Source organism: Apostichopus japonicus, chromosome 19 (assembly GCF_037975245.1).
Source record: "Apostichopus japonicus isolate 1M-3 chromosome 19, ASM3797524v1, whole genome shotgun sequence".
NCBI classification, from domain to species: Eukaryota; Metazoa; Echinodermata; class Holothuroidea; order Aspidochirotida; family Stichopodidae; genus Apostichopus; species Apostichopus japonicus.
The window spans coordinates 4,207,074-4,222,217 of NC_092579.1; the positions used below are offsets into that span (position 1 = coordinate 4,207,074).

At 36.5% G+C, this 15,144-nt stretch overlaps 1 protein-coding gene across 1 annotated transcript in view; it reads right to left on the bottom strand.

Annotated features, from left to right (window-relative positions):
- LOC139960684 (voltage-dependent T-type calcium channel subunit alpha-1G-like) overlaps positions 1–15,144 on the bottom strand; it is a 202,711-nt gene that overhangs the window by 56,376 nt on the left and 131,191 nt on the right. Inside the window, exons 11-14 of the mRNA XM_071959235.1 lie at positions 9,274–9,425; positions 8,377–8,562; positions 5,132–5,246; positions 4,350–4,505 (exon numbers count right to left, since the gene is read on the bottom strand). Of these exons, the coding sequence (XP_071815336.1) occupies positions 4,350–4,505; positions 5,132–5,246; positions 8,377–8,562; positions 9,274–9,425 (609 nt within the window). The remainder of the gene's footprint in view (positions 1–4,349; positions 4,506–5,131; positions 5,247–8,376; positions 8,563–9,273; positions 9,426–15,144) is intronic.

A 15,144-nucleotide genomic window follows, 5' to 3' on the forward strand; every position in this document is an offset into this window, starting at 1 on the left:
TAGGGGGGGTGGGGCAGGGTGGAGGGGGGTGGGGGAGTCATGAATGAATGTTATCAGCTTTCATTAAGTTACATTTGTCTGCAGTTGGATCAGCAGTTTGTAACCTATGTAATAAATCATATTCAGGCACAGGCACTGAGCATTCCCACTTTCTAGTTTGAAAACTGATATTTGATATGACCTATAGACCTACAGCAATTGGAGCTGACTTCTAGGTTGAACTTAAATCTTTCGGGAATGGTTTTTAATACTTGTCACAAAACTCCTAGAAATACCTTCATAGTGCTTTGTTATTTCTTAATATTTTAGTTTTATCCCCGAAACAAAATTTATCATGTCAGGTTATAGTTCGCTTGGCTTCTTTATTAGATCTCAAACCTCCCATTTTAACTTGTGGCTTGATGGTACTTCTTAAACACAATTGCAAATTGCAGTGTCCATTATTTCGTGGGAGAGCCTTCCTGCCTTTATTAAGGTCATTCAAATTCTGAAAATGCTCTTGTCAGTCTTCTCTGAGAGCTTGCACAAGGTTATTCCATTTTATTCTCTTTGACAAGTGGCACAGAAATGCAATTTATTGGAACCTTGTAACCTCTCAAGGAAGACATATCAAGATTATTCTTTCCATCGATAGAATATTTTATAGAACGATTTACGAAGAATTGGGGATGAAACGCAGAAAGGAATCTCCTTGCAAAAATCTGTGAAGGATGGCATATTTCTATAACTGTCAGTCATTTCACCGTTGCCTCATTTATTATATTTGCAATGTAAACACTTTGAGTTTGTTTTTAATATTCATTAACAATTTGGGGCAGATTGTTTGCTTCAACCTACTTTATGAAAGAGAAGGTGATGTGTGCTGGTTGTGTGGAGATAAAGCAATTATTGGAAATGTTCCACCCAAAATTGTAGGGAAACAAAATTATACCTCACTTGCAATGAATGTAGATTGACTAAGTCCGGTGGGGGGAGGGGGGGTGGGGAGCAATTTAACACAAGAAGTTTTTAATCGAATTTCCAGTTCTTGAACAACAGGACTGCCAAAGATTTTTTCAAACAAGGAATATTTTGAATCGAGACTAAAAATCAAATGATTGGTGACACTTCATATATCTAGCTATTTTATAATTATTGCAAAAAAAAAAAAAAAATCTAAATGCAGTTTTCTTTTCCTTTCCACAAACTGTTCAAAGCGGGAGCAAGGATCAGCAGCTTTTTAATCGGCGATGATTATGACATGGAAGAGATGATATAAATATAAAGTTTGATTGATTCCTAAATTGAATCTTTTCCAAAGGGGTATTTGTGATCCCTAAGATATTATAGGGTGTGTACTGAATAGGTTAGGAAGCATGGCCCATCAGGTATCTCCGATTCCCTATTAGAGACGTAAGGCATAACTAGGGGATCTACAGCACCATCTATCAGACATTACAGACTATGCTATACTACCTGTAGGACGATATTGTTGTTCCCAAATTTAATATGGTCCTATTGGATAGGCTCTCAAGTAGTATTGTCTTTCTGTAACATCATCATCAGAGATACTGTTTATACATATATGTATATGGAAATAGGCTATACAAAGCTTCCTGTCAAAGTTTTGATCTAGTTGACCCATTTGAGTTCTGCTAGCTAAGGATAAAGTTAGCATCATTGGAATAGGCTGTCAAGCACTATTACTACCAAGTAACGACATTGTAAGAGGTATATGTGAAGTGGGATATAAAATATTTTGATCGCATTTTTAGTTCAGTTGATGTCCTTCTGCTAGTTGAAAAAAGTTTGAATAAAATCGTAGATCCAGACACTCTTTCTTAGTTATCAATTCTAAGGACAAAGTTGACAACATTGCATTGGTTTTCTAGCATCATTTTTGTCATTATAGCTACATCGTCATGGAGATTCAGGATACATGCTGCGCAATCATCATTGATCCAGACAATCTCTTTTAACTATCGTTTCTAAGGATAAAGTTTACAAGATTGCATAGGCTGTCCATCACCACTTCTGCCTATCACTACAACATAGGAGAGATACATATGATATAGGCTATACAAATCGGACCAAAGATTTGATCCAGTTGATCTCTTCTGACTTTCCCTGTCTAATTTATAAAGTTTATATCATCTGCCCATCTGATCATGTTCTTGCAAACAACCTTTCAACACCAAGAGAAGCAAATTTGATCTTGATTTGCCATATTGAGCACTTCAGTACAACTCACAGAAAAAAAAGAAGAAAACAGAACGGTGATAAAACTAAGAGCATAATCATGAAACTATCGGTGTTGATTCGATACAGATAAAGCAATAAAATACAATGGGTGGTAGCAATTTCAATCTTTGGTGGAATAACCTTCTCAAGTTATGGGTTGGTAAACAGAACCGTTTATTAGTTGGGACTCTTGCTGCACAGAAGGGTACAGTAGGAGGTTTATTACAATGCAAATACCTTGAATAACACTGTCACAAACTATTTTTAGTAGCTAATAAAGGAAAATCGTGAAAGTTTATTGTCTACTCTGAGGGTGGATATGAGGAGTCTCAGAAAAGCTTAACATTTGACCAAGAGAGAGAAATGTGATGACGATTCGGTTTTGAGACCTTACTTCATAAAAAAGCTTTTCAGCAAAACCAATAGAGCTAGGCAAATTTCTTTTTCTTCGGGACTCTACATCGTTAGTAATGGTGGAAGGTTAACAATCATCTGCCATTAAGTGTTGCTTTTCAACTTGATACTAATTTACAACATTTAGTTATTTAAGTGAAGTTTCTAAAAAGATTTTACTTGCCAGCTTACACTTCCCTTGGAAACAAAACTTAATTGCATACCGGTCAAGATTTGTTATCCAAAAAGATTAAATTTTGTTTGGATTGACAATGTTACTTAGAATCAAGTCATGATTTCACTCATCCAGAAATCATTGTCCATATCGATACACAGCTTGGGAGATCAGACTTCACTATATCGTCTTTATTGAAAATTAGAAAACATTGGCCAACTGGGCTGAACAGGAGACTGGTTTCCCTAGCAACCACCGCAGAGCTATCTTCATCACATAATTGTCAACAGTTTGTTTGGGTAGTTTAAGCCAACCGTCAATAATAATATTCCAATAAAACCATTCCACTGTGGAATTATGCTAACACCATGTGTGTCACTTTCCTGTGTACATTTCACAGTCACTTTTCGTGTACAAATTTACAGGGACAATCATGATACCTTTGTGGTATATCCAACAAATAACTGCGGTACAGCTTTAGTGTCATAGAGGACATGATGGAGAGGGGTGGGATGGGGGGTGGGGGAGAGTGAAGGTGATGGGAAATGTTTGTTTGATGTTGTTTTAACAAGAATTATCTTCGCCCTCCTGATCCAACTTTCCCCTCACCCTCGTCTAAAATCGAAGACAGGGCATTCAGACTGCCATAATCTAGGCCTAACCATGTTGATAAATATCTTAATGTCTACTTCTCCATGCCCTCCCCCCCCCCTACCTTCTCATTTTCCTGGTGCTGCTCCTAACCATCAACAAACTGTTTATACCATGGTTTATTACAACAACACCATACACAATGATCCCAATAGGACAAATCTAAGGCAAATACTCCTGTAGACACCAACATGGATACATCAACAAATTTGCTATCAAGTATATTCATGACACAGCACGTAGGTCCTGTTTGAATAATAAAATTAGTGCCTATACTGTAGCAAACTTGCAACACATGTAATTTTTATAGTCACCATAATATTTATCTTGAGCATTTATTGCAAAAAAGAACAAAAAACACGTTGGTCTCATCATCATAAAACTATGCATTCAGCAATCAAGACCAAATATAGAACATTTTGGAAGAAAACTTCTAATGTGACTATGACTATTCTGTGGTAATAAGGTAGCGAAATAGATAATAAAATGTCAAACTATTGGTTTTTAATTATTTTTTAGTATACCTACACAAATACCCTACACTCAGAAGCACAAAATTGTATGGCTTTGTATGACTCCAAATTAAAAAGGAAGCAATGAAACTTTCCTGTACTAAAAAGGAATTACCATCAGAATACATTGTTTCTTAGCTAGGCCAATTGCAAATGTTTTGTCCCAAAATAAACAACTTCAGTCGATTTAGTTGGACTGTTCCGTGCAGTTTTCATGTATTGTAAATGTTTTTTGACAATTTTTTTGCAATGACATCAATACGACATTAATAAAGCTGATATTTTTTACTTTTCTGGAACTTTTCCGGAAGATAAAATAAAAAAAATAAAAAATAACAGTGTGTGTTTTACAAGACAATGAAAGTCTTGTCTTGTAAGAGGTCCTGCGCATGTCTTACCTCTGCGGAAAATCCTTCCACCAAGATAGCCACGAGCAAATTAAACAAGACATAGTTGCCGAACGTCATGAGAGCGATGAAATAGACGGCGGCCCAGGGGGAGGTTCGAGACATGCCATTGTATAACACTATATTCCAGTCTTCTTGTGTCAGAATCTGTCGAAAAATTATAAAAAACACGAGTAACGCTTCGCAACGCGATGCTGCTTTCACGAACAAATATTTTTGAGTCCAGCTTAAAGTTTGGAGGTTTGCAAATTTCTTTCCTTTTAATTCCCGTTTCAGGTGAAATGAAGACGAGAACCCAATAGCAATCATTTTATACCTGTATAGGGGATTCGAATGCTTCCCAACAGATAAAAATATTACGTAATTCCATTTGGAAGATAAAAATATTATTTTGTCATTTTTTCCCTCCATGTATAAGAGTGACTTGAAAGAGCAAAAAAGTGTGAAAATGTGTGACACCAGAGAGCCTTCTTTAGCTTTAAGAAATACTGTAGAGCTTGACATGTGACGACCGTATATATCGACTCCCTTCGAATACTGTAAAACCCTTCAGGTGAGATTCACCACTAGTGTATTTAAAGTTTCAGGCTTCTAACAAGCTCCTTTCCTTGGAAATCAATCAAACAGAATTAATTTATGAAAAAATATTATTTGTACCAGATAAATACTTCTACTACTACTTCTAGGACTACGATTTTTATACATTGACTCAAGAACCTACTTATAGGACGGTTACTCTGAGTACGTTATGCACTATTAACTAGAGCGCTAACCTGAAACACAGTCACAATTGCCCAGAGCAACGAATCAAAGTTCTTTCTGTCGCAAACTCTTTCGCCTTCTATTTCATCGCAGAACTGACAACCGAAAAGATGCATACCGAGCACGCTGTTGAAAGAAGCAAAGATTACATTCAACGAGATTGGTTATATATATATGACCACCAATTGTGTTCGATGACCAATGGGTGACCTCGTTGTACAGTAAGTTTGGACAAGCAGTAGGGGGAGGGGCAAGGGGGGGAGGGACTACAGTGGTGAAAATTGAATGGAGATACTCATTTCCTAATGGATGCTTTTTATGCTCTCCAGGAAAACTGATGTATGCCAATATTACAGGTTGATGACCTTTAACCTATATACAACCCAAAAATCCCAATGTCCTAGAGAAAAAAATAAAACATACATCCAGGCTTTTAGACTGGATGAAAAGAACCCCTGCTTAGTCTAAAAATAAATGTTAACTACTTTCCGTATCTCTATCACTGTCTTCAAAGATGAAACGATTGCTTGTATTTCTGATGAAATTTAACCTTTCCAATTTACCATTTGCACATGACAAAATCAAAAATAGATTGCAATGCTCTGCCAAAAAAAAAAATTCACATCAAATGTAGGGCACCCTGAAGCCAAGGTTCTTGAGCAAGGTTTTCTTCTGTTTCTTTCTTTCTTATCCCCTTATGGTTACCCTCATTAAGCATTCATAGAGCGTATTACAATGTAGTATGGTTATTAAACCATCAATATTTGCTGTTAAATTGTCTTACCGACATTTAGTCAAGCATATTAATGCAGAGTAACAATTAATTCAACTTCAACAATCTGGTAAAGATATGAAACTAAAATTTCACTTTCGAGAGTTATTTACACACGTCACCCCAGAGACTATAACCGCATTGCATTCCAACACAATATCATGAACCAGCCAATCTAGGTCCTAATCTTCTACCGACACACTAGGGAAGACACTGTGTCTCTTTTCGACCTCTCTTGGGCCTCCTCTGAAACAAAATCATTCCGAAACGCAACACCGAAGGGCTGTTTCACTTTCAATACAGACAGAAATTCATTTATGGTAAATGTTTTTTTCTTCAATTCATATCCCCCCTTCTGATTTTATTTTGCCCAAATCCCCGGTCTATGCTTTTTGCCCGAAAAAAATAACTAATGCAACTCCTTCTCTGCGGGGATTCTTTACACCCTGTAAATTCTCGCTGACGACGAAGGGCATGCAGAGGATCGTTCGGAATGATGAATGAAGCACGTCGGAGAAACGAGAGGACGACAGCTCCTAAGTTACGCATCTTCAAGTTACATTTTCCACGGGGCATTGTTGACAGATTTTCATCTGAATCAAGTGGACGAGAAAACCCGACGGACAGGAAATGTTCAATTTTGTTATGCATGGGTTTGGGGATCTCAAACCTCGATTCATCTTTTAGAGAGTTCTGAAACAATTCCAGTTTGAGCATTGCGTTGTTTTTATGTTTCATTTTTTCATTGTTTTTTATTAGGAATGTTCAAATATTAAGCTGATTAGCAATTAATGCACAGTTACCACCAATGTAAAATTTTTTTTAAAATATAATATTTATAATATTCTTTACAGAATATGTTCCCATAGTTACATCTGTCATGTTTGAAATCATAGGCGTAGGAGGCTGGGGGGCTGCAGCCCCCCCAACCAATTTTTTTTGTAAAAATTCGGGCAATATGCTGGGAATTTTTCAGGCACCTACTGAAAGAAAAATAATTTGCAATGTGTTTTTCAATGGTGTAAACATACAAATTATCATTATTATTGTAACAACTTCCCCAATAATTATAACCAATAATAAAAACCAGTAATAACAACCAATAATAATAACATGGAAAATGATTGTATGTTACTGGCATATGATATAATAACCGATGCATGCCTATATGATATGCACATTAACATGTTGAACGCAAGTGGAGCGTGCGAAAAATTGTGGTTATTTTTTCGGGCAAGTCGTTACAGCCCCCCCCCCAAATCAAATTAGGCTCCTATGCCTATGTTTGAAATAGCTGTGTCAGATTTCACTTTTGGGTTCATGTCGTTATGTTCGCGGGCTTAAATGATATGTATCATCAGTTGGAATTTTCTAAGGTTGTAAACACCTTTGTTGGATATCGTTGCCAATTTCTCACGATACTGTCACATTGTTTTTTTGTTTTTGCATGACAAAGATGGCACATGGCAGTCCCATGTACAATTATATACCAGTATCATATGTTATTCCTGAACGATCTTTTGACACTTAAAAGCTCAAGAGAAGTAAAGTAGCTAAGTTCTGTACACAAATAGGACAAACCTACAGATCCAATCAATACACCCTCGAGGGAAAATGTTAAGTGTACTCACAAAGAGGATGATAGAGTGTTTTTTACTTAAATTATTCATTCCTATCGAATATAAAACTGTGGGAGGATGATGGCTACTAAGAGCAAGATAATATTTTTGGATTATGAAAAGGAAAATTAAGATAGCTCTTCTAGACTCTTAAAGGGTTGGAATGAAAAGTATATGGTTGAATGAAGATGGCCTGTCACCCTGGTGTGTGGTCCGTATGCTGACAGGGTAGACCCAATGGCTCTACATACAGCGAGATTAATTGAAGCAGGTGTAGGTGTAAGTAAATTAGTTCAGTTCAACACTTACTGCAATAATACTCAAGCATTTCATACTTTCTTAATACAGTCATTGTCAATTCAAGTGCGTACATACATACATACATGCATACCCACACATAGGAATAATAGTAATAATAACAATAAAAATAATCCACAGTTATTTTTACGACACTTAAGCCACCAAAAATGTGGGAAAAACCCACAAGGGCTGATGGATTACAACTTGCACGTCGGGTGGCTTCCAATTCAACATTTTAAGTCAAATTTGGAACCTTTTCAACTTAGAGGGTCATTTCAGATGGGGAAACTGTAGATTGCTCTTGGATGGAAAACCCACCTTACTATGACCCAACCGGGTATCAAACCCAGAACCTAAGCCTCATTGCTTCAAATGCCACCGCCTTTATCCACTCGGCCACAGCACCGGTAAGACATACAAACATACATATGTGTTGTCATAGAACTGTGAAACACATACCTTTCATCAAAGTCAAACAAAATATTTCTTCCATGCATTGTTAAATAACCTTCATTTCACCTTTTCAATGTAAGAGAAGAGATTTTATGCAGACAATTTTGCGTACCTGAATATGAAAATAAAAAGAGCTAAGAGTGAGAAAAATGTAGCGACGTTGTCCATGGTCCTGAGCATGACCAGCAACTGTCTTCTGAGCGCAGGCATGAAACGGACGAGCTTTAAGATACGCAGCAAACGGAAAGTCCTAAGAACGGACAGGCCACCGCTACCTTGCTGCATAACTTCTATGATGCTGGGAGAAAAAGCAAAAAAAAAAATCGAAATATTTATACCAAAAATTTGATGGATTTGAAACCAAAACTGAGGTGCCAAAGTTACGTCACCATAGACATTGCGTTTAAGGATCATTCCAACAAAAAGCAGACTTTAAAAGTTCAATATTATTATTTTTTATTATTTTAGGTTTATAGTCTTGTTCAAGGCCAAGGCCCTCTCACACGTCTTTACAAATATCTTACAAACAAAAATATGTAACATGATCTGAATCACTCTTGAGTCTTCCAAGTTGTGAGATTATTAAATCATCAATATTAGCTTGAATAAAGTCAATTTCTTTTTCATTTTAATTATTGACGCAAGCTTCCGTTTTAACAAGACTAATGGATGCCTTTAAATGCCATCAGTATTGGCTCCCTGTGTTTTAGCCGTCTAAAAGTTTTCAAAAGTATATTCCTAGGGGTTTTGACGTAAACTATTCCCAGACATACTCGGGAGTCCTAAACTTTATATTAAATACGATAAAAACTCTCAGGTAATTTGGTAAAAAACCTATGGGAGTGACAGTACAGTATGTTAAACTTATACTAGAAAGATGAGTACACATGTGACTATTAAATGACTTTCTAGCACATTTGGGACGACACTGCTACCCATAGCAAGAATTATTATCATCGTTAAAACCTGAAATTATTTTAAAGACAAAAGAATTCAATATAGCACCCACCTGACTATCACGATGATTCCGTCAAAGACGTTGAACCCGTTCTTGATATACCCAAAGATCCCGTACGCAGCCACCTTCATGATCATCTCCAGTGCGAAAATGCTCGAAAATATTAAATTACTGACTTCAATTGCATCCGTTAATTCCTGAGGCTGTGAAGATACGAGGAGACGATAACATCGTGAGAGGTATAGGTACGTAGCTTGGTCTGCTTCATACAAAAACCCTCTCAAGGGAATATAGAATCGATTGCATGTTACAGGAGAAAACTATCTATAAATGTTATTGTAGATATAGTTCTTATCTAGCTACTTTGAATCCTAATTGTTTTATTATTTTTTTGTTATATATATTTTGTTATTTTTTGTTATTTATTTAATATTTTTTAAATTTTATTCCTGCTGGGTAGACATGTTTTTTTCTTTAATCATTGATTTATTCTAATTAATCAATATAAAGAAAGATAAATATAAGTACATAAGTCAGACTCGATTATAAACAGGGTAGATGCGCACATGTTGCAATGGAGATCTGATGTTAATCTGCAGTTTTTTTCCTTGAAATTATGAATAAACTTTAAAAAGGAAAAAAAATCTGACACAATTTACAGAAATGATTATAGTATGTTCAGACACATTAAAAAAAGAATTAGTAAAGGATATGTAAAGCAATAAATTTCTCTGGAAAATGGGTCACCATGCATCTCCCCCTTACCTACTCAGAACCAGCACAAATCAAAATGGAAGAAACCTGCATTCGTCCTTGCCATTTCAACCACCGGTAGTATTATGCAAACTACAGTATATACCGTCATGTAACATAGCACCAGTATGCTTTGCTTTCAGGGTCTCTCTAACAAGTTTTTATCAAATTTTAAATGTCAGCCTTCCTTTCAGACACATAAGGCTATTTAAGATGTGGTAATTAACATTTTCTTGAACGAGTTGCCTGGCACATTCGAGCATGCTGAGTGCAGCAATTAAAGCTTCAATTTTTTCAAATACGGCTAAAACTTCTTCGAGTGATATTGAAAAGAGTATAGTTACATAGCTTTTGCACCAAAAAAAAAAGAAAAAAAAAGAGAAGAAAAGAGAAGAAAGAATGAAAATAAAGTTAAACTGAGCATCAATGACAACGATTCCTTGTACTAGTACCTACGCAATGTTAGAGGCAGAAATTAACGTGACCGTGACAATGAAATTGAAGGGCATGTACATAACATTAAGTATTGGTGTATATGTTGGTGCTCTGAGGTATCACATACCCACTACTGTTACCGAGGTAACGGAAAGGACTGCACACATTATACAACTACTGTACGTTTTTTTCAGACATTTTATTGTTGTTGTTGACATTAGTCAGGTTTCCACCAAACAAAAAGAGTACACAGCTGGGGATGGGGCGGGAGGGGTGGGGGAGGGGTACATGGATTTGGTGATCATTTAAAGTCATTGTGTAAAGGAAGATCGATATATGACAATTAAAGCCAACAAACTACAGGTCATCCACTCAAGATGAGATAACTTAACTAATCATATCATGCTTTCAACTGGTTTGCTAGTATCCATTGGACCAGTGTGTATACTGTTATTAACTAGTATGTAGTACATTTGGACCAGTGTGTAATATGTATTTGACCTGTGTGTGATATATTTGGACCAGTATCTACTGTTTTAACCAGTGTGTAGTATATGTTTGAAACAGTGTGTACTATGTTTTTAACTGGTTTGCAACCATCTTTGGACCTGTGTGTATACTGTTAACTATTACTGTTTTTTGAAAAGAAATCATGAAAGATGTTCATTCAAAAATGTGTTTTGTTATGTTTTCCGTTGACCTAGTTGTGAGTGTGTACTTGGGGTTTGTTTCTTAAAAAACAAAGTTTGCGTCCGCGGGACGTAAGCAATTTAAAGAGTTTGCATCCCTGGCCAAAACATTGCGTCCCGGACGCAGAATCCTGCGTTCATAACAATGCTGAGTATGTAGTACATTAGACCAGTATGTACTATGTACCATGTATTTAAACTGGTGTTTAGTTCGTTTGGACCAGTGTACGTCATATATTTTTAATCAGAACATTGTCTTTATTTGATCAGTGTGTAGTATGTTTAGACCTGTGTTTCGTACAGTGCCTGACCAGTCATGAAAAACACCTCTGAATCATACAAAAAAAACACTTTTTTACAACCATTTGATTACACCTGGGATTGACCTTTTACTATAATTACTGCCTTAGTCTAATAAGAGAAAAATTTGCATCCAAGTGAGCTAATTTCAAAGTAATCAGCTTTTCTGTTACATTTTCAGGGCCACTTTTCGTTCACTAATGGGACCTTGGTGAAATGAAACAGCTTGTCTGCCATCAGTCATTATTTCAACGTTATACTTTGGAGACATATCTAGCTGTCTTTTCTGTACCTTACGTGCAAAGAAAGGGAAAAAAAAAGACACGGCTGAGATTTATGTTCAAAATGAGACCTAGCATCGCAAAATTTTTCTTGAAAAAAAAACCCCCCAAAACAACAACCTACAAAACAATTCTATTAAAGAATCAGAGGTAATTTAGTTGAACTTGCACCAGCAAGCAATTCCACATGAAATGCTCAACTGACAGACACTAAAAACAGTACAATTTCATGCATGTACGATTTAGTAGACAGCTCACGACTCTGTAAATTAGTCCAACAGATATCTCCCTCAAACCTATCTTTAACGTCATACCTCGATCTCCGTCTGAAATAATTTCGACTCCATAATTACCCCGCACACCTAGTAAACACCCATGGATTTGCACAACACATTAGCTTCAATCTTACCCCCACAAGTTCACAACCCAATAAAAACATCTACGGCTGAGAACAGCCCCAATCCCTGTCGTGACTATAATACGGCACACTTCAACCGAGATGTCAGGTATTGTACGAAGAAAATGAAAAAAAAAAAAAAATTAAAGTCTTGCAACTCTTACATATGAAAACATTCCATGTGCCCCCTGGCAATGAAAAGCTATTTGAAACATATGACGGCTTAATTTAGAAGCTTACGGACGTCGGCGAGCCTATAACGTTAGCGATCGTTGACATGCAATGGTTTTAAAAACATACAGGGCTGTAGTCAGTCATATCATATTCTGTGATCGGGATATAAAATGATTTATGAGGAACAGCAGAACTGACGGTAAATTATAGCCCTTCCTCTCCTTCCATTCCCCCCCCCCCAGAAAAGGAGAAAAGAATAGTTAATTTCTTTCATTATCAGCACTGTATGTTAAACACCGAGCTGTTTAGGTAACATTGGCGACGTACACAACGTAAAAACAGCTCTTTTAGTTGGACTGCTGTTAAAGCTAAGAGACGCTATCCCTCCGTTTGGTTCCAGAAATAATGTCAAAAATTGGACTCGAGTCAGATCACCTTTGAGGAAATACACTTTAATAATACTTTAAGACCAATTTCTGTCATGATGAGATCGTAGTTTTATATCAGTTTACGAGTACCACATGCATAGGAAACCCTATGGGAATACAGCAATAGCTTAGGAAACAAAAGGGCTGTCCTTGTTTAATATTCCGTGTCATCTAGTCCTGCCAAGCCGATGTGTACCGAAGGACAGCTGGCTCTAGCTGGCTTTGGTCGACAGCCAAAGATGATTAACACCTTTATCGTATTAAACAATAGAATAATTTATTGCACTTTCACACTGCAATGTTTTATGTCGTAGCAGACATTAATTTCCCACTGCTGTTTGTGACCACAGTCTTGTGTTTAAAACTGCAAGAACACAAGTAACCATTTAATATTTGACTCTCTGGCATATTTTGGGAGGAATAATGGTCTTAAATTGTGAATTCTGTGAACAACTGTTGAACACATAAAGCCTGAATACAAGGATGCAAAGAACTTTATCATCCACCAATACCCTGAAGACAAGAAAAGGGTTTCAGCGGTCATCAGGATTCACACCAAATTTTCACAGGCTAAAACTTGCAAGAAGTTTCTCAAAAGTACTCTCCTAACTGATTCTGATCCACCCAATCAAAAACATTGAAAATGTGTTAAAATAGACGATTAAATCTCAGTGTGGACTAACTTAAAAACGGTCTACAGTAGCAGAAATTGTTTGTAAAACTATGAGCAAGAGATTCTAGAATATTTTACGATAATACTGATGACCCATTGATGATATATTGTGTGTTTTCTATGTCTTGAGTTTGAAGGGGAAGCAAAACAGCAGCACTGCAAGAATGGTTACATATATATACATCTCTGCAGATGTTATTGGTTTTGTAATCAGACTGCATCAATTTCCTAGTGGGATTGTCTCAGTGTATGATCATCATCTTCCTCCACCCTACACATTGTACATTAAACTATAATAAACCTTTCTTGCACTCTCAGGATTTTATTCTATTCTGTCTTTCTTTATGAAAAAAAAAGAGAGAAGAAGTTCTATCAAGGAGAGACACTACATTTGTGCCTAGTAGGTAAAAGTTGCCTAGCAACCAGACAGACGTGAATTGCCGGATGAATGTTGCTCTCTATCGTCATGCAGCTTCATGACGGGAGAGAAAGAGCATTTTAATTCGTTTTCTTTCGAGGGAAACGACGAATACACTTCTTTTCGCACAGAGGTTCAGATAAGGTTTTTTCAGTAAACACTTACTTGAAAAGAGTTGAAAAAAGATGGGATGTAATTGAAAGAAAAGGCAAAATACATATTAAATAGATTAAGACACAGCCGGCGTTGGTGTGCTTGCATATATAGTTAACATGGAAATTGCTTTGATGCAAGTGTACAGAGTAGAATGATATACAGACATTCCTAGTGTTCAGATGATCTGGAATTGTGGGTTAAACAAAACAGGACAAAGATGCTTAAAGGGTTCAAAGGTTAAGGTAATACGTGCCAAAGGCGAGATTAGGTTCAAAGTTGAGCTAAAGGTTAAACTCTGGAATATGGAACAAGATACATAGGTTACGTGCAACAGGACAAAGCTGTGGGTCAAGGTTCAAATAAGGAAATAATTTGGTCCAAAGGAAGGACCTATACGTACAGAAAGTTTCTTCGGGAACAGGAACAAGTTACTTTATATAAGGATGAATGGTTGTATAATGGTAATAAGGTTTACACAGACTCTGGATGCTAGTAGTTAAATGTTCAATAGGTTGATGAAGGTCACTTTGGGATATAAACTAGCTTTCATTAGACATATATGTCTGGATAAAGCTGCTTATAAGGTCAAACAGTTGAATAAAGGTGATAAGGTTTTCATGGAGGGATAATGGCAGTTAAGGGTTCAAAAGGTTCATGAAAGAAATTAGGTTTTAATACAAGCAGTGGTGTATCATCTATCATGAGCAACTTCACGATGCTTTTAAGGTTGACTATTACTGTAGGTTGAAATGTGTGATGAGAGTACCTACTATGCTGAAAGCTACATAGCTAACACTAATGTAGTCATTGCAGATTGCTGGGGGATGGGAGAGGGGAGGGGGAGGGGCAGAGGAAGGGCATGGAGATACTAGGAATGGAAATATACAAAAACACACAAAAATGTTCAAGACTGTGATAAAGTTAGCTACTTTAAATATTGAATGTTCAAAGGTAGTGCAAAGATGTAGCAAGACTGAAGATTTTGATGGCAATATTTCAGTTGGTATTGAAAGTATACACCAGTGATTTTCAGTTATGATATGAATATGTGTCAAAGACACGATCACTAAAGTCGTCATGTTGAGAGGTACGATAAAGGTTTAAAGATACTTTTACAGTACTTAAGCGATTCAAGTATGATATTAATATTCTCCAATTTGACAGAAAGGTAGGCTACTTTTGAGGCTCGGGGGAAACAGATGATGTTTTCCATGTTTT